Source organism: Pan paniscus, chromosome 1 (genome assembly GCF_029289425.2).
Source record: "Pan paniscus chromosome 1, NHGRI_mPanPan1-v2.0_pri, whole genome shotgun sequence".
Classification (NCBI taxonomy): Eukaryota; Metazoa; Chordata; class Mammalia; order Primates; family Hominidae; genus Pan; species Pan paniscus.
Genome location: NC_073249.2, coordinates 116,854,828 through 116,878,775, shown reverse-complemented (window position 1 = coordinate 116,878,775; position 23,948 = coordinate 116,854,828). Strand labels below are relative to the sequence as shown.

At 49.8% G+C, this 23,948-nt stretch overlaps 1 protein-coding gene across 2 annotated transcripts in view; it reads left to right on the top strand.

The window, feature by feature from the left end:
- Positions 1–23,948, top strand: part of SLC6A17 (solute carrier family 6 member 17) — a 51,381-nt gene that overhangs the window by 9,142 nt on the left and 18,291 nt on the right. For both annotated transcript variants that reach the window (XM_003810650.5, XM_008962985.5), the window contains exons 2-6: positions 6,964–7,336; positions 12,176–12,333; positions 14,055–14,181; positions 14,861–15,042; positions 16,713–16,823. In XM_003810650.5, coding sequence (XP_003810698.3) covers positions 7,051–7,336; positions 12,176–12,333; positions 14,055–14,181; positions 14,861–15,042; positions 16,713–16,823 — 864 coding nt within the window. In that variant the 5' untranslated portion in view covers positions 6,964–7,050. The remainder of the gene's footprint in view (positions 1–6,963; positions 7,337–12,175; positions 12,334–14,054; positions 14,182–14,860; positions 15,043–16,712; positions 16,824–23,948) is intronic.

The window sequence follows — 23,948 nt, the reverse complement described above, 5'->3', positions numbered from 1 at the left end:
GGATCAATTCATTTATGCACTCATTCAATTCCATCATATCATATTTATCATGCTCATATTATGATAAGATACCAGGATTTGGCCTTGCAGAAGCAAAGATGGTGTCAATTGAGGTATGAAATGGAAGACCAAAACACAAACCCGACAAATCTGTGAAATGGAATAAAAAGAAATCACCACTCTGTTCATTTGATTTTTCAATAAGCTTTTCTTTCTCTTTCTCCTTCCATCCATGTGGTAACCAGATGCAGCTGGTAGGTAAGCAGGCAAGCACTGCTCCTCATTTTACAGATGAATAAGAAACAAACTGGCTTCCAAGTCTTGGGGCTCTCTCCATGTGTGCTGCAGGGCTGCACTGGATTAGAGTCCCCCTGGCTGGGACATGCAGACTTCCGGTAGGTTCAAATGTCTCTCTAGTCACTGCTGTTAGTGTTTTACCCCGCCTCTTTGTTTCAAATGTGAGGCAGTAGTAAGATTTCAACATGACAAGCAGGTTGTTCTCAGAGGGTTGGAAGGCAGGGACCCTAGAACACCTGTAAATACCATGTTCTGCCCACAGAAATGTGTAGGATAATCTGTGTGTGCAAAGCACTGGTTGGGTAGGAAGCAGTGAAGGGTGGGCACAAAGCTGAATGCACCTTCGCTCCTGCCTCAAGGAGCTTGCTGTTCAGAAAAGGGATCAGGCGTAACGACAACTAGTTGTACCAGACAGCCAAATAGTAAAATAGTGTAAAAGGGTGTTACAAGGAGTGTGCTGAGAAGGGCAGAGCGTTAATGCTCACTCACAGACTCGCAGGAGTTGTCATAGAGGCGAGGCAGGGGACCTAGAAGGCTTCAGCTGTCAGGGGATGGGAAGTGGTTAGTCTAGAGTGAGTGGTGAGTGGGCTGGGAGGAAGTGGAAGCCGAGGCCCGGGAGATAGAGGGGGCCCAAATGCCTGGGAAAGGGCCTTGGGCTCCCTTCAGTAGGCAGTGGGAGTGGGGCGGCGTGGCATTTCTAGAAGATGCCACTGAAGGCAATGTGTAGGATGCCAGCGGGGAAAGTGAGCTGGGAGCCTGCTGTAGGCATCTAGCCAGAGAGCAGGCTTGAACTAGAGCAGAGGGGTGGGAAGAGGACAGAGCTGAGCACACCTATAGGACTTGCAACACCTGGTGGGGGTGGAGGAAAGAGAGGTCAAGAAGGGTGTGGGGTCCCTGCCTGTGTCCTGGGCCAGCAGCATCCAGGGGCAGCAGCCTCCAAGTCAAGGCCAGGCCCTGTCAGGAGCAGTTTGCCCCAAGTGACTGTCAGAGGTTTTAATAAAACAATTAAAAATAATTTGTGTCTCTGATAACAGTCCGGCCTGTTTTGGGCTCAGTAAAAGCTCAGGGGCTCTGAGGTAATTAGGAGAACAGTTTGGGCCATAGCTGCCTGTCATGAAGAAATCAGGAAGCTGCCAAGCATCCTCTGACATGGTTCCTACTCACCACCAATTATACCTGAGTTAGATGTTGGCTTTGAGGTCCTGAGTGGGGACCACTTCCACTGATTTCCTCTTCTTGGGGGCTCTTCAGGGTGCCTGTTGGAACACCCTGAAGAGGTGCTTTTTAAGGATGTGCTTGGCCACAGCCACTCTTTCCAGAGCCACAAGACCCAAGGGTAGCAGGATCAGGAGCACGGGGAGGGGCGGGGCAGGGTAGGCACTATAGTGTCTGTGGTCGTTGTAATTAGTTGACTGCCTGCTTCCCCAAAGATGGTGGCTCGCCCACTCACCTCCCCTGGGGAGTCTAACTTGGAAAATAAATGATTCTCTTTGTCCCTTGAGTTACCTGAACCTTCCCCAGCAAGAAACACCCCAGGCCCAGGAGGTGGGTGCTCAGGGAGCTGCCTTCATCATTACAAAAGTGCCCCTCTTCCCTTCTCCTCCTCCCCGGCTGCTGTGGGGTGGAGGGGCTCCAGGCTTTGTCCTGGTGCCAGGGTGAGAGCAGCCATCCCCCACCACCTTGAGCTAATTGCCGGATGCTGTGCTTGAAAAATTTTCGTGGAGCCCTCACCCCTCTGGCAGGAGATATTTTTACCTGTCTGCCTCCCAGTCACACTATTTTTTCTCCTTTCAAGAAGATTCGCAGTTCACTTGCTCCGACCTGCTTCTCTCACAGGAGCTATTCTGAGCTGCAAGCCACCTCTGTTGCTAAGTGACAAGCTGGCACCAAGGGCCTTCTCGGCACTCGTGCCCCTCTGCGCTGTGCTTTCAGGGATGGAGGCACTCCTTTCAGAGAGTACCTTGCAGCTTCATCATCTGACGTGTTGCTCGTGAAAGCCACTTTACAACCCACCCGAGCTACTACGGGGGGGATAATTAGAATACGGCTGGGCTGGCTGTCACCACATCTCTACCATGCTCCAGTGGGCTCTCAGCTGATGGAGGGTGGCAGGGCAGACAGAACTTACCTTTCGCATCCATTGTTACAGGTGCCTGGGGCAGGTGGCTTCTTGCTCACACCCACAAGCAGGAGGGACTCTCAATAGATATATGCTAGAGCTGAAGGGGGTCTTGGAGGCCATCCATGCCAACCCATTTTACACACAGGAAAACTGAGATCCGGAGAAGTTAGGGCAATAGTACCAGTTTGCACAGTAGGTTGGTCAGGCCCAGCACCTAGCTGGCCTGCTGATGCCTGGATTGTGGCTGGTTCCATGAGACACATGGGTACGGGAAGAGAGGAATCGCCCCTCTCAGGGTCCTTCTCTGATCCTGATGCTTCTCCCAGACAAGGCTTTGGGGTCATTGGCTGGGTACACTTTGGATTCCCAGGCCCTGCCTGCTCTAAAAGCTCACCTTTCACCAGCACATGGCTTCAGGGAACTGGTGGTGGAGCAGGGAGGGTTATTCCAAGTCACTATTTCCACTGGGGTATGAATTGAATGAGAGCTGAAGAAGAGGTACCATTCATGAGCACTTCTTGGGTGCCGGCATGGTTCTAAGACCAGTACAATGTATCCTCCTCACAGTATGGTGAGGTGGGCACCGCTGGCATCCTCCCTTGACACATGAGGAAACTGAAGCTCAGAGAGGCTAGAAAAGTTGCCCAGGCCAGGTGGCTGGCAAGCAGTGAGCTGGGGTTGGAACCCAGGCCATCTTACTCCTGAGCAGGATCACCAACCCGTGTTGGTAAAAAAAAAAAAAAAAAAAAAAATGGTTTTAAGTGGTCTCAAGCTATTCCAAACATGAGGTACATTTTAATAACAATAATGCTAAACTTTTAATACAGGCCGTGTTTTTATTAATAATAATATTGCTGGTCTTTTGGATCCAAGCTGGTAGCTGCGGGACCTTTGCCTGGCTTCCTTTGACACTGGGGTGTGGTGCATGGTAGGACTTTCTAGGGGGTGCCCTAGGTGGACACCAGTTCTGGAGAAGAAAGTGGGCATTGCTGAGGTGGTGCAGGATGCTTCTCTCCACCCACCTCCACTCCCTTGGTCAGCTCTCCTTGGCCTTTCTTGAGAAGAAATGGGATTGACGGGACCAAATATCAATATGGGGACTTACGTATTTTTTAAATGCATAAAGATAAACAACGCAAGGCTTCCAGGCAGTGGCTGCTACCATTTGGGTCCTTTCTGTGTGCCAAGCTCTATGCCAGGCACTCTGTGTGCGGCCGCTCATTGGACCCTCACAGCAGCCCTCCCTGGGAGATGGGAGCTATCATTAAATGCAACCTTTTCACCCATGAGGAGACAGACGCTCACATAATTAAAGTGCCTTGTCCAAGAGCACACAGCCAGTGTGTGGCCAAGGCCCCAGGGCTGCCCACCTCCCTCAGCACCTGCCCCAGTCCTCACACACAGCACAGCCGTGCTCCTCCCTCCCCAGCACACCTCTCCCTGTCTCCGCCTCTCATTCTGCCCCGGGGCTCTGGCCACCTTGCTCTTCCTGGAATTCCCGGGGCTGCTTCCTTTTTGGGAGCTTTGTGTCTGCTGTTCGCTCTGCTAATGCTCTTTCCTGTCATTCACGCCTCTGCTCAAATGTCACTTCCTCAGAGATGCCCTTCCTGACTGCCCCCCAACCCCCGCATCCAGCATAAAAGAGCCACCTGCCAGCTTGCTCCACCCCTCCGGTGTGACTCCCCTGGAGTCACATGGAGATACATGGAGTCACCCCATGTATCACCCCTGGCCATTATATTATCCATCGATTTCTTTAGTATCCGGCCCTTCCACATGAAATGCAAACTCCACAAGAGGAGACACTTCACCTGTTTTGTTTGCTGCTGTATCCCTCACACCTAGAACAGAGGCTGGCATATAGGAGGCACTCAGGAAATGTATGTCAGGTGAGTGAGTGAGTCAATGAATGAAGTGAGAACTCTCAACTCCAGGCCTGTCTGGCTTCACAGCTCATGCCTCCCACTCCCACACCCAGTGATCTTCTCCCTGTGTCCCCCACCTCTACTGAGTCTGACTCTGTCCCAGACAAGGCTCTGTTCAGGGTGTTAGGAGAACCTGAGTAGCTTTGGGCAATTCAGTTCCTCTCTCTGGGCCTCAGTTTGTTCAGAGATAAAATGGGAATGTTGAGTTGGACAATTGCTAGGGTCCCTCAAGCTTTAATTTCTGAGTCTGACCCTGTTGTCACCTGGGCATATTCACTGGACACAGAGGGTTCCAGTCATGACTGCAGCCCAGCCCAGTGCCTCAGCCTGGAGGTTTGTGCAAGCCCTTTGCATCCTGCAGACCTAATGGCACAGGAGTTCTTGGGCCCCCATCCCTCAGTGCGGGATGCGCATGGCGTCAGTGACATCTTGGGAAGAAGGAGAAAGCTCGTATTAGCTGATGCCCTGTGGTTGCTGGATGCTGCTGTAGGTATCCTCCTTCTGCTTTACCAGAATGTCCTTGAGTCCTCTTCTTTTAAAATGATGCTTTTTTCCTCCCAGCCCTTTCTCATCTTGGTGACCGAAGCTGCCACTCACTAGGCTATTTATGGAGAAACATGTGCTCCAATTGGTCAGCAGCAAGATAAATTCTGCAGACTTGCAGGAAACTCCCTTGGTTTTCTCTAGTTGTGGCTTGATGATCAGTAAATCATACCTAATGCACTGCTCTGATCAAACCCTGCTGCAGGCAGAGTGGCTGGAGACAGGCTCTGAGCCAAGGAACTCTAGTGATTGCAGGCTCCAGAGGGACCCCCACCCTTCTTCCCAGATCTCATCTTTAGTAACAGCTCTGTATGTAAGCTGTAGGGGACGGGGAGATGCCTTGACAGGCAGCCGTTTCTCTGTTTGCATGCCCTGCAGACGGCGACCTGCTGAGTGAGGAGAGGAGCTCGCCCTGGCAGCCCAGGCAAGGACACAGGCCTCTCCATTGCGTAACTCCTAGGGCCGCACTTCACTTGTGTAGCACAGGCAACACGGCAGCCCTAGGGGGAGGCCCAGGGCTGAAAGTTCCACAGATGCACAAGTGCCACCCGTGGGGCACCTTTTAGGATGCAATGGGGTGTTCAGCTGACCCACTGGGAAGTGAGTCCCAGCAGAGAGCTTCTTATAGGGAATTCTGTGGTCCTCTAACCAGGCTGGCCCTGTCATAGTTACCCCAAAGCCTAACCCTGTCTATGCTTGAGGTGTGAGGGGGCAGTCACTAAAGACTCACTGTTCCCTTGGAAGAGGAGGGCAGCAGGTGTCACCTGCTAATGTGGTCTAAGACCTGGCCTACGGAGGGCTAGCCAACCCCATAAACCTCCCAGTTTCATTACATGTGTAACAGGGCCTGGCTGGCAGGTCTCCTTGATGGTCAGGCCTTGGCTGGGGTCAGCCAGGAGGTCTGGGTCAAGGCTGGCAGGAAGGACGGGCCTGGCCCTTGTACTGCACAGCAAGCTTGCCTGTGCCATTCAGGTGGCACCTACCTACGAGGAGAACAAACGGAGCCCAGCTTCCAGAGACAGCTCTTTCCCTTAATAAAGTAATTACAGAGCTGGGTAAGTTACATCCCTAGAAAGATGCAGGGCAACCGCAGGCTGGGGTGTGTGTGTTTAATTTTAAATCCTCCAACCTTCCCTTAATGAGGGGGTGCCTTGAAATATAACGGAATGGTGGAATTCTTCAAAGGCTTCATTTTCTTGGTGCTTTATTTCTTTAAGGGAAAGCATGAAAGACAAATGAGGACTGGCAGGAGCAGGGGAGGGTTTTGCCTCCCCCGCCCATGTTGTGCAGACATTATCTGCTGTAAAACTGTCGCTGAAGGATGGAGAACCAGCTCTTGGCTGCAGAAGTCCTCAGATAATGTCAGTGCTGAGCAATGACCCAAGATTCGTTGGCACTGAGCAAACAGCTCTTGGCTTCTGGTGCCAGAATCTTTAGCTGAGCCTGGTCAACCAGTCCAGCTAGGGGAATGGAGATGCCATCGGCACTGGTGTCCAGGGGCCCCCTGGTGATGGCTCAAGAGCCTTTTTTTTTTTTTTAAATCACCTGGGGATCCTGTAAAAAGGCAGAGATTGATTCAGGAGGTCTGGTGCGAGCCTAAGATGCCCCTTTCTAACCAGTTCCTGGTGCAATCCCTGCATTTTGAATGAAAAGGCCCTAAGGAAGGAAGGCGCTGGCTTCCGTGGCTTCCGCCAGGTGGTTTTGGCTAAGCAGAACACCTGGAAGGGGAAGGCTGTATGGGCCTCCAAAGGGGCTTGAGCACTCTAAGCTCTGCAGTATGGAAGAGAGAAATGTCTTCACGGATAACGCTCTACTTGGGTTCGGAGTATGCCTATTTTGCCCCTTTAGGTTTACTTTTCAAATAATGCTCAGGTCAAGCCTCTGGAGAAACTGAGTCTGTAGGCCTTGAGCTCCTCACTGGGCAGCCCCTGATGGGGAGGGAGGGCAAGCTGAATATATGAGGCCCTTGACCTGCCTCACAGTGTGATGGGGAGTTAATTTGGGTTGTGTCCACGTTGGGCTCCTCACCTTCCTGGTGTGGTCAGATAATCCTTTACTGCTCACCTGGTTTCCTAGGTCCCTGGATGAGAAGGAGCTGACAGCAGCTGAATTCCATCTTCTCTGTGTGCTGGGGAGCAGGGCTACACGGCCCAGGTGGCATCAATGCCGAAGAACAGCAAAGTGACCCAGCGTGAGCACAGCAGTGAGCATGTCACTGAGTCCGTGGCCGACCTGCTGGCCCTCGAGGAGCCTGTGGACTATAAGCAGAGTGTACTGAATGTGGCTGGTGAGACAGGCGGCAAGCAGAAGGCGGTGGAGGAGGAGCTGGACGCAGAGGACCGGCCGGCCTGGAACAGTAAGCTGCAGTACATCCTGGCCCAGATTGGCTTCTCTGTGGGCCTCGGCAACATCTGGAGGTTCCCCTACCTGTGCCAGAAAAATGGAGGAGGTAAGAGACAGCTCTGCTGGCATCAGGGGTCCCCTGCAAATAGGCCGGGCTGAGGGGTAAAAAAGAACACCCCTTTGCTGAGGCAGAACTGGAGCCCTTGTAGGTTGGAGCTCAGGATTGCAGAGTAAGACAGCCCAGGAATAGCTATAATGATGGTTAGTAGCTACCAAGAGACTACAGGACATGATAAGAAAGTGGGCTCTGGCCCCAGACTGCCTGGGTTCAGATTCCAGCCCTGCCAATCAACTTTGGGACCTACTACAAATTGCTTAACCTCTCTGTGCCTCATCTGCAAAATGAGAATAATAGTAGCTCCTGCCTCATAGGATAGTTGGGAAGATTAAATGAGCTTTACGTGCAGAATGGGCAACACGCTACCTGACACGGTAAGGAGCACCTGTTGGCCATTATTACTAAATGCTTATGAGGTACTAGGCACTGTTCTAAGGGCTTAATGGATATTAGGGCTAAGTGCCTGAAACTGCTGATATTTGAGTATCTTAGAACAACAAAGCACCAATTTTATGTGATTCAACCATCGAATCCTCCCAACAGCCTTATATGAAGGAGTTATTATCATCCTTGTTTTACAGACTACAATACTGAGGCACAAATTGGTTAGATAACTTGTTCAAGGTTGTGGGTGATCAAGGTTACAGCTAGTGATAAAGTCAGGATGCAAACCTGGACAGGCTTGCCCGGAGCCTGGGCACTTAGCCTCCACACCTATTGCCTCCGGGTAGGAGGGGCCTTCACACTGCCCCCTAAGCTTGAATCCCTCTTGAGGATGTTGCCCCTGGTATCAAACCACTACCACCACTTCCAGCCCCCAGGAATTGTCCAAAGGCAGCTTTCCCTGAAACCAGAGATCAACTAACTAAAAATAAAGAAAACCCCAATAGGCTGGAAACAAAGAGATTTGCAAGCCCAGACCTCTGGTCCTGGGAAGGTCAACTAGCAAGAGCTCTTGTGCTCCTGAGTCCCTGTGCCTGGCATGGCATGCTCCAGCCTGTTGGGTGGCCCCAGCTTGGCAGGCATTTTACCCCAGTCCTTCCTTCCTTGCTTGTGGAACTCTTGCCATGTAACCTTTTCCAAAGACGCAGTCCCCTCCTCTCCAGGATGCATCTTTCCCTAGTTTAGAAGGCCACATTTGGCTGGGAGGCTTCTCCTTTCCAGTTTCTTTTGAAGGGCAGGGAGTGAGAATGCCCACCTGAACTCTTGTGATTGAATTAGGCCAAAGGCTTCCATCTTTCCCCCATAGCATGTTATATTAGCTGCATGGTCTCCTTGCTTGAAAGATCTTTTTTACTTTTTAATAAGTAACTGTCAATCAGAGCTTGTGGCCTGCATGGCATGGTAACTGAGTTGATGTAAGACTAGCCCAAAGCAAAGATATACAAGTATATGGTTTCTTTATGCCCTGTGAGATGTTGAGAAGAGCTCCAAGGCAACCAAAATGACTTCAAAGGACGTGTGGCATTGGAGGACTTAGCTGGGAACTTCTAACCTTGTTCTTTCTAGCTTAGATGATCAGTTCTGCCTGGGCACTTGGTGATGAATTCCAGAATCCCTTTCTATGCCACACACAAGCACTCACACCCAGGGCAGTGTTCTTGCCACAGTCTGATTGTTCACAATGACACCAATCACCATGGCACCAGACATAAAGAACTACCCTAGAGGAAAAGCATTGTCAACTCTCAGAATTCTGAGCTTTCCATTCCACATTCCTGCCTTCCTTTTTCTATCTTCTCTGATTCCTGCAATCCCTTTTTATCTCTACCTTTAACTGTCCAGTATTTTTACAGGTTTTTCTTTGTTTGTTTTTTGAGACAGAGTCTATATCAAGTTGTCTTAAATATTTTTTAGGAGGAGGCAAGTTATCACAGGAAGGAGACAGCTGTTTGGTCTGAGAGTTGAGTCTGTGCTTTTGAGCCATAGTCGATGTAATCAAACTTTGCATAGTTCTGGACAGAAACTCTGGAACACTCTCCTTAGCTCCACGAAATGTTGACATCTTCCTAGTTTGCTTTTTCTTCTGTTTATTTTTATGAGAAAAAGGCAAATGTTCAACCAGTGCTTACTATGGGTAAGCCACTCATTCAATCTTTGCAACAGCCCTGTGTGATAGGTGTTGGGTCAAAGCTTATGAAATGGCCATTTTTGTAAGTCAAAAATGGTCAAATATCAGCAATTTTATACGTAACATTTTCATCCTCTTTACCCAGATGAGAAAACCAGCAGCACAGAGAGATCAAATAATTTTCCCAAAGTCACACAGCTAGTAAGTCATTAAAACCAGGAGGTCTGACTTCAGGACCTGGCTCTTACCACCAAGATGGTCTTTTAAACCCCAGGAATAACCTCGGGGTTTGCCAGAAGTAAGGCTTAGAATACTGACCGAGGCATAGATGATTAGAGATCCAGAAGGCCTCAGAGATCCTGGATCCTGGCCCTGTCCTGATAAATCTCCTAACATCCTGAACAGTGCTCCCCGCTATTCGGATGAACAACTTTAGGCTCCTGAAAGCTGTTGAAACATAAAAGGAAATCCAGTTGTGTCCCCAGGTTGTATTTTCTAAGGCGGAAGAGGATGCTGTTGCATTTTCAAGTGATTGCAACAAAGGTTGATATGAAAAAATACCTCTTATTAACCACAAATTCTGCCTATCTTGACCGCGGCCCCCTGAGCACTCTGGTTAGTTTAGGCCTTGGTGTGGTAGAGAGACCTGCAGTCACTTCAAGGCCTGGCGGCCTGCCTGAGGTGGACAGAGCCTGGATGGTGAGGGGCCAGTACCTTGTCTTTGCACTCCCACCCCTGTCACTCTTTGGCGGCAGTTACCTGGAGGCTTTCCCTGATTCTTTGGGGAGAAAAAAGAGGCATCCATAGAAGGTGCCAACCCACTTTGCAGACACCCTGAAACTCACATCCCTGCACATCTTGCCCCACCCAGAACACTGGGGCGAAATACAAAACCAGTGAGGCTGGCTGGGCGCAGTGGCTCACACCTGTAATCCCAGCACTTTGGGAGGCCGAGGCGGGCGGATCACGAGGTCAGGAGATCGAGACCATCCTGGCTAACATGGTGAAACCCCGTCTCTACTAAAAATACAAAAAATTAGCCGGGTGTGGTGGCGGGCGCCTGTAGACCCAGCTACTTGAGAGGCTGAGGCAGGAGAATGGTGTGAACCCGGGAGGCAGAGCTTGCAGTGAGCCGAGATCACGCCACTGCCCTCCAGCCTGGGCAACAGAGCGAGACTCCCTCTCAAAATAAAAACAAAAAACCGGTGAGGCTGTCTCCGTTTGCCTTCCTGCAGCAGATCACTTAGCTTCTTTTCCATTTCCCCACACCCAAAACCAAGAGACCGAGTTAAAGACAGACCCAGGGGTCTAAGCATGTGGCCCTTTGGGCCCTCTCTCCTTTGAGCCCTCTCTCCTTTGAGCACCATGATGGGGCTGCTTGTTAGTGACGAGTTGAATGTATGTGTGCGTGTGCATCTAGTGAGTTAGATGCTGTCATATAAAGCTTGGTGGGTTGCCTCCCCGATGGGCTTTCCTGACTAGCTCCATTGGACCCTGGCCCGTTCCTCAGCATGTATGTGCATGGTTGGCTTGTGTGACTAGTCTGTGGTGTGTGTGTGTGTGTGTGTGTATACACATGTGTGCTCATATTGCTCACGTGACTCTGCCTGCCTCCCCGGCAGATCGTGAACTGTTCTAGGATGGTGTCTGTGCCTACTGTTACTCCACTGTCTCCCCGCTGCCTGTGCAAGGCTCAGAGTGGACCTGCAGTAAATAGCTGATTGTTGCCAAATGCCAGAATTTGTGCCTAGGAGATGGCTGATTGCCAGTGTTCATTGGCAGATTGGGCACACGTTGGTGAACATGTGGGATGTTATGGGGTCAGAGCAGTGTAGCTGGGGGCTTCTGGAGGCTCTCTACTGGCAAGGCTTAGTCAGAGGGTGCTGGGTGACCATCAGGGCCCTGGTGACTGGGGCTGGCCTGACAGTGTTTGACAGACAGGCAGGGCCTTGCTAACAGGACTAGGTTGTTGGCACAGCTCTCAGCAGGGTGCACTCATCTGTGTCCAGACATGGTTTTAATTCTCCTGCTAAATGCCCTGTCACTTGGAATTGAGATTGTTTCTGCAGTGAGGCCCAGGACAGCGAGATCAATTTATCATCTGGAATCTTTAGCGAGACCCATTCTATCCTTTATGATCCTCCTGGCTATGCTTTCCTGAACTGCTAATTTCTCTCCCGTTCCTCTCAATTAGCTGTAGATTAATGGCAAAGCTGGTCAGACCCCCCTCCCTGGAGAGCTTCCAAGCTCAGCTTCCCTGGAGCTGCCCAGTCTGCTGTGTCAGCGTCTGGTTCAGACTCTGGGAAGGCTGCACCCGTGTCTGTGCATCTGGGGGCGAGTAAGCCCCCATGCCATCTGGGGCTGCTTCTCTGTGGTCAGGAGGGGGTGTGAACAGGTGTCCACGGAGCGCCTCATGAGATGAGTGTGTCTGCTGCGTGTGGCTTGACATGTGGATTCTGGAGAGGCAGTGCAATGTCTGTCTGTTTCTGAACCTAGCCTTGTGAGTTGACATACATACACTTCCTCCCTTAGTGTTTTGGGTCAGGGGAGTCAAGGGGGAGAAGGAGGGTCTGGGTGGGCTGCTGTGTGGTAGGCCACACGTATGGCCACATCATTCATGGAGGAGCACCGGGACTGGTGACAATTTGCGGATGACCAGAGATGTGGCTGAGACTGGAGGACATGGCTGAGGCCCCTTCCCTCACTCTGCTGCTGTGCTCCAGAGCCCCTCTGCCATCCCTCTGCTCTCCCCACAGGTGCTTACCTGGTGCCCTACCTGGTGCTGCTGATCATCATCGGGATCCCCCTCTTCTTCCTGGAGCTGGCTGTGGGTCAGAGGATCCGCCGCGGCAGCATCGGTGTGTGGCACTATATATGTCCCCGCCTGGGGGGCATCGGCTTCTCCAGCTGCATAGTGAGTCAAGGGCTGGGGCAGGCACTGAGTGGGAGGCAGGGGGCTGCTCCTGGGCATTGGAGACGAGGTCACCGAGTTTCCAGGCCAGAGTCCTACGTCAGGACAAGGGCAGGGAGGGGGATCCTCAACATGGGAATTACTCACAGCTGGGGTTCCAGGACCCCAGTCACCATGTTTCCTAAACTGAGAGTCGACCACGTTGCCTGAAACAGCATGGAAGATTTGCCATTGGTGCTAAGGAGGAAAAGCTGGGACATATTCACATGGGGCCGCCTGGGACAGCTCAGCCAGAGTTCTCTGGGAACATATGGACTAGCCCAGATGCCCTTCTCTGCTTACCAGTCCCTCAGCTCCCCATGAGGGAGGTCCCTCCTCTTTCCTTGGTCAAAGAGTATTTTAAGCAGGCAAGCAGGGGGCTCAGGGTCTCCTTGCCATTTTGTTATGCCAAAGAGCAGAGTTGGAGAACTTACACAGGAAACTTAAGGTCAACCCAAGGTGGGTGAGGCTTTGGAACAGTGAGAGACAGGGAGACGCCAGTGGCCCTGGATGGAGAACTTTGTGAGGTCTCCAGGCTCATCCACAAGGCTACAGATGAGAACCTGCTCAGAGCTCTACGTGAGGAAACAGCATCCCTTAAGGGCAAAGCCTACAGGGGCCCATGCTCACTGCTCACACCTGGGATAAAGACTGAAATGAACTTCTGGAAGGGACTAAGGATTCCGCCAGGCCTGGCAGTAGGGCCAGCCCAAACTTGCCTCAGGCAGAGACTGGGAGAGGGCCTATTGCAGCCCCCTGCTCTCACGTCAGCCATCAGCTTTGCACTGGCCAATGCCGTGTATTCTGCTGGGGCTGGCTGTGTGCTGATACACAGGAGTGTGTGTATGGTCTCCCACTTGGACTGAAAGCACCCAAGTAAAAGAAGTGGGTGTCTCACTCTGTCTGTGCTCCCAGAAAGTTCTGCTGTATGAGCAGCTGCTCCTGCACACATGTGCTTAGGTGAGACTGATGAAGCAAGTGGCCCTCAGCTCTCACACTGACGCCAGTCTCACTGATGCAGGAGACAGCCAGGCCTCTGGAAGGGACCACCCTGTGTCCAGAGTGGATGCAGCAAATCCCTGCCCATAGAAACATTGCTTTCAAAGAAGCCCCTTGGACCCTCAGGCAGAGTCCATGCACTCCTATTTTAAATAAAATTCTACCAATGTTAGTTATTGTGTTTCCAAGAAATGACAAGTGCCATCTTTCTAGAGGCAGGCTGCTAACATGCCCGAGAGAGTAGAATCCACAAGAAACACCCACAAAGTCTCTAAAAGCACAGCAGTCTGGGTCTGTTTACCATAGGGGCCAAAGCTGTGCATGCCTTCACAGTCCTGGAGGGCATCTCTGTCATTACAATCCCCAGTCATCAGGAAATGAGGAGGAGAAAGTACTTCAAGTATCTTAGAAGAATTTCAAACTGGAAAGGATTAACATTTTAAGAGTTTGTTGCTTAAAAGAGAGAATTTTAACATCTGAAAAATTCCTTTGTGGATTTCCTGAATACCAGATGAATGGAGCGTGAGGGGAGCTCCTCCACGGCCCGCACCCCATCCCTCCTTGCCTCTCTTGAGGCTGTGCTGCTGTGTTTATGGCGCTGCCGACGTGCTGGGCCTCGGGTGGAGCGTGGGGGCAGGGTGGAGTTGCCTGCAGCCTCAGTGACCCCGCAGTGGGCTTGTCCCCAGGTCTGTCTCTTTGTGGGGCTGTATTATAATGTGATCATCGGGTGGAGCATCTTCTATTTCTTCAAGTCCTTCCAGTACCCGCTGCCCTGGAGTGAATGTCCTGTCGTCAGGAATGGGAGCGTGGCAGGCAAGTATGGGGCCCAGCTGGGGATGCCAGCCAGCCCTGTCCCAGGAAGGGGTCTCACAGGCTTAGCGCACACATTTGGAATTTCAGACTTGTTGTGTCACCTTGGATAAGTCACTTAACATCTCTGATCCTCATTTCCCCTTCCCCAGTGGGAATGGTCTCTTTTCCAGCCTATTTCTGACAGGATTGAATAAGACAGTGAGTGTAGGTAAAACTCTGGAAAGTGTGACTTTAATTGTTATTACTCACCCTGTTATTCCACTTCACAGATGAGGAGACTGAGGCCCAGAAGCGACTTTCCCATGTTCACACCACTCATCTAACCAATGATCTGGGATGAGAATCCAGGTCTCTAGCTCCCAGCTCAGGACCTTCCCCGAGGAACTTTAGGCCAATTCAGCCTCACGTTTCCTCCCTTCCATAGAGAGACATGGGCAGCAGGAGGCATGGGTGGGAATCAGCCAGGCTGGTGTGTCCTGAAGCCTCCCAGACCCCAGTGGGAGCCTAGGATTCCTCAGGGTCTGCCAGATCCCGGCTAACCCAAGATGAGCACAGCCCCTCCCAGCTGCCCACCCTCAGCAGCTCCCTCACCCACTGCTGCCCTGAGTGGGGATCCAGCAGAGGAAGTGACCCCATAGGCCCCGCCACTGAGGCCCTGTGACCTTTGCTGCTATTTCAGTGGTGGAGGCAGAGTGTGAAAAGAGCTCAGCCACTACCTACTTCTGGTACCGAGAGGCCTTGGACATCTCTGACTCCATCTCGGAGAGTGGGGGCCTCAACTGGAAGATGACCCTGTGCCTCCTCGTGGCCTGGAGCATCGTGGGGATGGCTGTTGTTAAGGGCATCCAGTCCTCGGGGAAGGTGAGTGCTGAGGGGGGCACCCAGGACCCAAATGGGGAACAGCAGAAAAGCACAGAGGGCACAGGGCTAAGAATTCCAGGTTGCCCTTTGCAGGGTCTTCTGGGTGGATAACACAGGCCCCCAGAGGAGGGTGTGGAAGTATCATTCCTATAGTGTTGCTCACCATGGACAGCCTACCCGGAATGGAATAGCTGGAAAGTCATTGCCCTGGACCCCAGCCGCTTCCATGCTCGGATAACTCAGTCCTGCTCTAATGCAAACATTAGAGAGGAGGAAAACTAGAAGTATTGACCCAGGGACGTTTGTCTAGATTCTAGACCCTCAGGTTCCCAAGAGCAAAAGGCCTAGAAGAGCCTGCTTTGAGCAGTTCTTGGTGAAAACCAGCAGCTTGCCATGCCTACAGCTAAAGGGCCCTTTGAGCAGGTAGATGCTATGAGTGAAGGGGGTCTTGGAGGCCTCAGGGGGCAGCTCCATAGCAGTCTCTGAGGGGTAGACCAGCCAAGCCCCACACCTCTTCCCAGCATTTCAGATCCCCTTTAAATAAGGGCCCTTTCTTACTTGTCACATACCAGTATTCATGGGCTGCCAGGGATGAGAAGGATTGGATTAGAGATCCTGTATCCCAGACTACTCATTTTACAGATGAGGAAAGTGAGGCCCAGAGAGGGGAAAGCACCTCAGCTAACATCACGCAGCCAGTCAGTCTCAGAGCTGCAACTAGAACCCTGGCTGTTTGAGGCTTCAGGTTCTTTTCCAGATTTGATGAGCAAGGAAGCTAAGCTCTAGAAAGGTAGAGTGACCCCAGCCATTGACCTCTTCCCTTTCCAGAGGCTGAAATAGTAGCTGATGCTTTGTGGCACTTCTCAGGTACTGCCACCTGTATGAACGCATTTGGTCCACAACAACGTTATGAGTTAGGGATGATTACACCCATTTTAGAGATGAGGAGATGGAGGCTCATGGAGGTTAAATGAAATGCCTCAGGCCACATGTTGGTAAGTGGTAGAGCCAGGGTTAGAACTCAGGCAGCCTAACACCAGACTTGCATTCTCTTAGCCTTTACACCACCCTGCCCAAACAGCCCTCTTCCTTTGTTTCAGTGCAGCAAACATTTTGTGAGCATCTCTTGTGTGAGGCCATGTACCACGCACGCAGGGATATAGACATGTGCGAGAAATGCTGTGGTAGAGAAGAGCACACGATTCATCCTCACAAGGGGCTAGGGACTTCTTCAGATGTCTTCTGTTTGGGAGCTGTGTCTATAACCTCCTGAAGGTCTTCCGTCAAAGGAGCTCTAAGGACAGGGGAGATCCTTAGGGGACCCACTGGGGGAATGAGACATGGGAGAATGAGGAGGGGACAGCAAAGGACTCCCTTACCCCCTTGGCAGCCCTCTGGGGTGAGGAGGCTGTTAGCTCAGCCCCAGAAGCTCTGGAAGGGAGAAAACCAACCCCAGGCACAGCCATGCAGACTCCAGCTTGTCCTGTTCCTGCTTCTGCCTTGGCTCTGTGCCAGATGTGTGGCAGTTTTGGCCCTCTGCCCAGGGGTTCCAGGGCTCTGCTTTCTGCTGCCATCAGGGGCGGCTCATGTGCCCCAGATGTGAGCAGGGATGGGGGGTGCCAGCTGCAGGAAGGGCTCTGCCTGATGGGGGTTCCCTGTCCTCTCTGCAGGTGATGTATTTCAGCTCCCTCTTCCCCTACGTGGTGCTGGCCTGCTTCCTGGTCCGGGGGCTGTTGCTGCGAGGGGCAGTTGATGGCATCCTACACATGTTCACTCCCAAGGTAAGGGTTTGGGGCTCCCACATGCCAGGGAACAGCAACAGGTCTACTGGGCCTGGTCAGCTTCCTGCAATTTCATGGAATTTAATGCACTCCGAACACCTGCTATGTGTTGGGTATTGTACCAGGCCCTGGAGAGATGCACAGGGAAGGGGGCATGGGCCCTGCCCTCCAGGTTCCAAGGAGAGGCGTGTCACATCGATTTGGGTGAAATTAGAAAAAGCTTCAGAGAGGAGGTAACATCTGAAAGAGCCTTAGGGAGCAGGTAGGATTGCAGTGAGCTGCCATAGGACATTATAATCAAAGGGAACTGCATGAGCAAGGGTGTGGGAAAACACTGGACGTGCTTGAGGCAACAGTGGGAAGTCATTTTTAGCTAGGGTATGAGAGCAGGGAGCTTCATTCATTCATTCATTCATGGGGGCTTTCATTGTGTGGCAGCAGGAACCAAGAAGATGCCTAAGAGAAGAAAGCTCCTGGGAATCTCCCCTTGTACCCAAATCAGAGGAAAAAAGTTACTATTTTATTAAAGATAATAGACTACATGAGTGGTGACTTTAACCTTACCAAAGCCATTCACACTTCCTCTTAATTCTCTCAATAGCCCGGGGAGCAAGATGAGCAGGATCACTGTTCACATTTCACAAAGGGTGCAGCAGAGGCATGGGCATCCTGAAGATGTATACCCAGGTTCCCTAAAGACGGTCTATCTCCACCCATGGCCTTGCCTCTCTATGACCCTTCAGACCGCTGGGCACAACTGGCATGCCTCAGTCCATGGAGGACTAAAAGATTTTCAAATGCAGATTGGCACTCCCTCTAAGTTGCCCCAAGCCCTGTACATCAGAAACCCCAGCTGGTCAGGCTGAGAGTCCATCTCTAAATGCCAGCTGATCAGTAGCAACCAGCAGGGACCTGGTGAGACTATAGCCCATGGGCACAGGGTCAGAGCTCTGTCAGGCCAGCTTGAAGGCCTCAGTGTTCATTGGTGCCACCTTGCACATGTGTGTACACACACACACCCCTTTACACAAACAGTTCGTGCAGGATGACACAGGAAGAAGAACCCAGATCTGATAGGGTTGGAAATCCCTGTAGGCTCCTGATGTCTCAGGGGTAGTCTGGCTAGGGCACACGCCACTCCATGGTCACCAGACAGTGCCTAAATGGTCCCTCAGTGTTCTTGGATATAACATCAGAGGTTTACACGTGACCAACTTCAAAGGTCTACTTTATGAAGCACTTAATGAATCTCCTGAGGCATGAATGTGAATCCTGAGCCATGTGGCTGGCCGTAGGGTTGTTGTAAACACATGATATCTGACAAAGAAAAAATAAAAACCTGGTTTCTTTGGGAGAAAATAGCCATGAAAAGAAAGCCAACTGTTTTTAACAGATTACAACTGTATTTCTAGAACCATGATCAGTCTAAAACGTTCACTTCAGTTTTCCAATTCTACTTTACTAAACTTTAGGAGGAAATTATATGCTCTGGTGTTGTTCCTGAGTGTGGACTTTTACAGAGGTCTCCAGATGGGCCCCTCAATGGTGTTAAGGGCCCCCTGTATGTAACTCTAGGAGCAAGAGGAACAGATTCACAGGAGCAGCTGCTGGTCCCAACACACACAATACTGCTCCCCACTGGATTCAGACACACTTTAAATTATCTCTTTAATTATGAAATATCTCAGGCATATAAACACATATCTAATAATAGAATAAAAATTCTTAGGAAATAAAATATTACAGATGCCATTAAAGTGCCAGTGTAGCCCTCCCTGATCCCATTCCCTTCCCTTCCCAAAGATAGCAACTGTCTTATTCCATTCCTGCTGCTACAACAAAAATTCCTTAGACTGGATAATTTATAAACAATTGAAATTTATTGCTCACAGTTCTGGAGGCTGGGAAGTCCAAGATCAAGGCACCCAGCTTCAGTATCTAGTGAGGACTCTCTGCTTCAAAGATGGTGCTTTCTCACTGCATCCTCACATGGCAGAAGTTCAAGGGAGCTCACTTGAGCCTCTTTTTATAGGGGCACTAATCCCGTCAGGGCTCCACCGTCATGACCTAATCACCTCCCAAAGACCCCCACCTCTTAATCTATCACATTGAGTATTAGGTTCTGTCATGGGAATTTTGAAGGGATACTAACATCCAGATTATAGCAACCACTTTCCTGAATTTGGGATTTGTCTTGATCATACATTCTTTGAAATTTGTTACACATATATGTGTATCCATAAACAATGTTTAGCATTTCTGCATACCTTTAACCTTTACATAAATGACATCATATTATATGTATTCTGCAACTTGCTTTTATTTTTGCTTAACATGATTTTCTAAGATTTACCAATTTTGGTGTATAGCTCTAGTGCATCAGTTTTCATGGATGCAAGTATTTCGCTGTAGGACTAAACTGAAATGTATTTATTCATTCTCTAGTAAATGATCATTTAAGTTGTTTCCAGTTTTCACCATTGCTAATAATGTTACAATAAACACTACGCAGGTCTTCATGCATACATGTTTCTCTAGGGTATCTATGTTTAGGAATGGAATTGCTGTCTCAGAGGGTATGCATATCTTCAGTCTTATTCAATGTTGACTAAATTGCACTCCCAAATGGTTGTATCTGCTAACACTCCCACAAGCTGTACATGAAAATCCCAGTTGTTCCACATTTGTCAGTCTTCAATTTTTGCCAATTAGGTGGATGCAAAATGGTTTATGTACACTTTGAGCAGTAGGGGGTGCTTCTTTCCTTCCTTCTTCCTTTCCCTTCCCCTTCCCCTCCCCTCCCCTCCCCTTCCTTTCTTTTTTGAGTTGGAGTTTCACTCTTGTTGCCCAGTCTGAAGTGCAATGGCACGATCTCAGCTCACCACAACGTCCACCTCCCGGGTTCAAGCTATTCTCCTGCCTCAGCCTCCCGAGTAGCTGGGATGACAGGCATGCGCCACCACACCTGAGTAATTTTGCATTTTTAGTAGAGACGGGGTTTCTCCATGTTAGTCAGGCTGGTCTCGAACTCCCGACCTCAGATGATCCGCCCGCCTTGGCCTCCCAAAGTGTTGGGATTACAGGCGTGAGCCACTGCGCCTGGCCTTGGGGTGCTTCTTTCTAAAACAGTTTCCTGGATGTTCAGGAAACCATGTGAATCCACTTTGGCATTTGCAGAGGCCAGGGTCTTCATGAGACTTTAAAAAATCAAATCCAGGAGCCAGGCACGGTGGCATGTGCCTGTAATTTCAGCTACTTGGGAGGCTGAGGTGGGAGGATCCCTTGAGTCTAAGAGTTAGATACCAGCCTGAGTAACAATAGTGAAACCCCATCTCCAAAAAATAATTAATTAAAAATCAACATAAAAATAAAGTGACTCTCTCGAAGCTACACAGCTGGCAAGAAGCAGAGGCAAACCTGAACTCATGTCCACAGACTCCACATCCCATGCTCTCCAGCTGATAAACTGGCTTCATGAAAATTGGTGGCTGAAGGCCAGGTGGCAAGAGTGGAGGGTTAAATAGAAACGTCCCCTACCTTACAATTTCATCTAAAATCATTCCTTCTTATATTCCTGGGAATGGCTAAAAACAAACCCACATTTTGGGGGATGGGCAGGAGAGGTTTTGCAGGAACAAAAACCCCAGCACACTACTGCTAATCTGCCTTTCCCCATCTTACACCCCATGGTTGAGCTGAGCTGGCTGAGAAGGAAGCTCTGGGGGGCTCCATCCAAGCCCCCTCAGGGAGTCAGGCAAGTGAGGCCAATGGTGATGGCTGGGGTGAGGTTCCTATTTACAAATCCCTCCAAGTCATTTGCAGAAAGGGTAGGCCGACTCTCAGAAACAATGGCCTGACAGTCTATATGTGGCAAACTACTGTTGCAGAGCTGTGACTGTTTTCAGCACAGGATTGGGGAGATATGAGGGGTCCTAGGAGCCATTTCAAGTTCTTGCCCTACAATGATGCTGTAAAGTACCAGGTCACTGCCCTAGCTGCCCGTGCTGTGCACTGCTCCATTCATATAGACTATAATATAAATGACATCCCCAGGGGTCATGCTGTTTGGTACCTCTGGCAGAGTCCAAGGATTTTTGGCCAGGGCATCTCAGAACCCATGTGGGAGAAGCATAGGCTCTCCATAGATTGTGCTAAATGACCTGGAAGGCCTTCCCTTCCATAGAGCCTTCCAACATCAGAAATAATTCAGGCTATCGGACCTGGACTTTGCAGTCCATGTCTTCAAGCAGACAGTTACCGGGTATGATGAATGCAATGTGGCCAAGCTGCCATGATGACCCACTAGCATCGTTGGTAGGACAGTAACTCGTGTTGACGGCTAAGGAACTTCTTGAATTCCTCGGGCAGCTTTTCTCCTGATTACTTTCTTTCCATGTAGGTAAAAACCCAGGTCAGCATGGGCTACCTGCAATTAATCATGTGATTTGCTCGATATGAAGTGGTAGATTATGGTCGGATTTTTAACCACCAAAATGTTCAGAGAATGTTTATCAAAATTACAACTGTTCATATCCTTCAGCCCAGCAATTTAACTTCTACATATTTGTCCTACAGATGTACTCATACATAAGCAAAATGATCAGTGTACAATGTTGTTCATTACAGCATTTGTTTTAGTGGAAAAAGATTGAAAACAACCCAAATAACCATCATTCACTTATTCATTCAACAAAGGTTTATTGAACACCTGTTACATGCACTGTTCCGAGTCACGGGATCCAGCAGTGAACAAAGCAGACAGACTTCCTGGTCCTCATGGAGCTTACGTTCTGGTGGAGGGAGACAGATGTTGTCAGATAATATAAGATAAAGAATTGTCATTAACTGTTGATGCCAAGGGGAAAAATAAAGCAGAGAAAGCAGGTTTAGGGCATTCGGGGAGAAGAGTTGCAATTATGGACAGTACCGTCAAGGAACGCCTTGCTGAGAAGTGACGTATGAATGAAGACCTGAAGGAGGCCAGGGAGCAGGCTATGTGGATATTTAGAAGTAATGCATTCCATCCTGAACAGAGGGAACAATGAGTGAAAAGGACTTGAGACTGGCTGTGGCTGGCATATTCAAAGAGGCCAGTGTGGCTCGAACAGGAGGGGAAAGAGGTAGGACGTATGGTCGGTAGTAATGTACAGCCGGATCATGAGGGTCCTGTGGTTAAGGTAAGAAGTTTGACATTTACTCTGGTGAAAAGGGAGCCATTGAGAGTTCTCAGCAGAGGAGTAGCATGATCTGACTTCTTAGGATGATCATTCTAAGCCTCTTAAGTGGCTTCTATAGAAAATCTGAGGGAATGAGGACAGGACAGGGAGACCTGCCAGGAGGTCCTCCAGGTGAGAGATGACTGGGGTTTGAGCCCAGGTGATGGCAATGGGAGTGATGAGAGTTGGTTCGATGGAAGATACATTTCAGAAGCAGAGTCGAAAGGATTTGCTGTTGGATTGGTTGTGAGGTGTAAGAGGAAGAGAGGAGTCAAGGATGACTGTGGCCCTTTACACGAGCAGTTGGAAGGATGGAATTGACATTCATGGAGATGGGGAAGACAGTGGAGGGAACAGATTCGGTGGGGAACATCAAGAGTACTCTTTTGGACATGGCAGGCTTAAAATATCTAATAGATCTCCACATGGAGATGCTGAGGAGGCAGTTGGATGTATGGATCTAGAGGTCAGGTGTGGAGGTCTACATTTGGGAGTGTGGGATAACAGAGAGAATTTAAAGCCACAGACTGGTTCACAATCACCTAGAGAATGAACAAAGACAGAGAAGAGAGCTGAGCACTGGGGCCCTGGTGTTTAGAGGCTGAGGGCGGGATAGCTGTGGGTGGGTGGTGGCAGGGAGGTCGAAGAATAGGAGCAGAGAGAGAGAGACAGGCAGGCCGACAGACAAACAGACATTCTAGATGCAGAGTGAAGAAAATGTTTTAAGAAAGAGGGAACAATCAGCCATGTCCAAAGCTGCTGAGAGGTCAGGTGATGAGGTCTGAGAATTGACCGAGGCACTTGGCAACAGAGGGGTCACTGGTGACCTCAACAAGGGCTACTTGGGCGGAGTGCTGAGGGCAAATCTAATAATAATGGGTTGAAGGGAAAATGGGAGCGAGGAATTGGAGACAAGTAATAGATACCAGTTATTCTCAGGAGTTTTGCTATAGAGGAGCAGAGAAATGAGAAATGGGATGGTAACTGGAGAGGGTCATGGGGTCAAGGGTGTTATTTCACAATCTAGATGATAAAAATAATCCATCATACACCACTGGTGGGAATGTGAAATGGTATAATGGCTTTGGAAAACAGCCTGGCAGTTCCTCAAAAGGTTAAACAGAGTTAACATATGACCCAGCCATTCCACTCCTAGGCACATATCCAAGAGAACTGAAAGCATGTTCACACAAAAACTTATACACAAATGTTCATAGCAGCATTGTGCATTATAGCCAAAAAGTAGAAACAACACAATGTCCATCAACTGATGAATAAATTTTTAAAATGTGGTATATCCATACAGTGGGATATTATCCAGCCATAAAAAGGAATGAGGCAGTGATACACATTGCAACACGCAACTCCTGAAAACTTTAAATGAAAGAAGCCAAACACAAAAGACCACACACGGTATGAGTCCAATGATATGAAATGTCCAGAATAGGTGAATCCATAGAGAAAGAAGGTGGATTAGTGGTTAGTACTGGGCTTGTGGGGAGGTTGGGGGAGACATGGGGAATGACTCTATGTGTTTGGGTTTTCTTTTTGGGGTGATGAAGAGGTTTTAAAATTGAGTGTGGTAATAGTTACACAACAGTGTGATACACTAAAAACGATTGAATTGTGCACTTAAAAAATTCAAAAAAGAGGAGGTAGTTTGTGTTATAGGAGAGGAGAAATAAGCAGGAGGGAGAGACTGCAGTGCTCAGCTGGAAGAGTTGGTCTCAGCTAGGACCACACACAGTCCCCATAGTAGCAGGAGGGAAAGGCTGGGCCACGGCGCATGGACGCTGGCAGGTGAGATGCTGTGGGAAGGAGCTCTCTTCTGATTGTGTCATTTTTCGCAGTGAAGTAGGAGACAAGGTGATTGTCTGAGAGCAGGAAGGGAGGAGGAGGACTTGGAGGG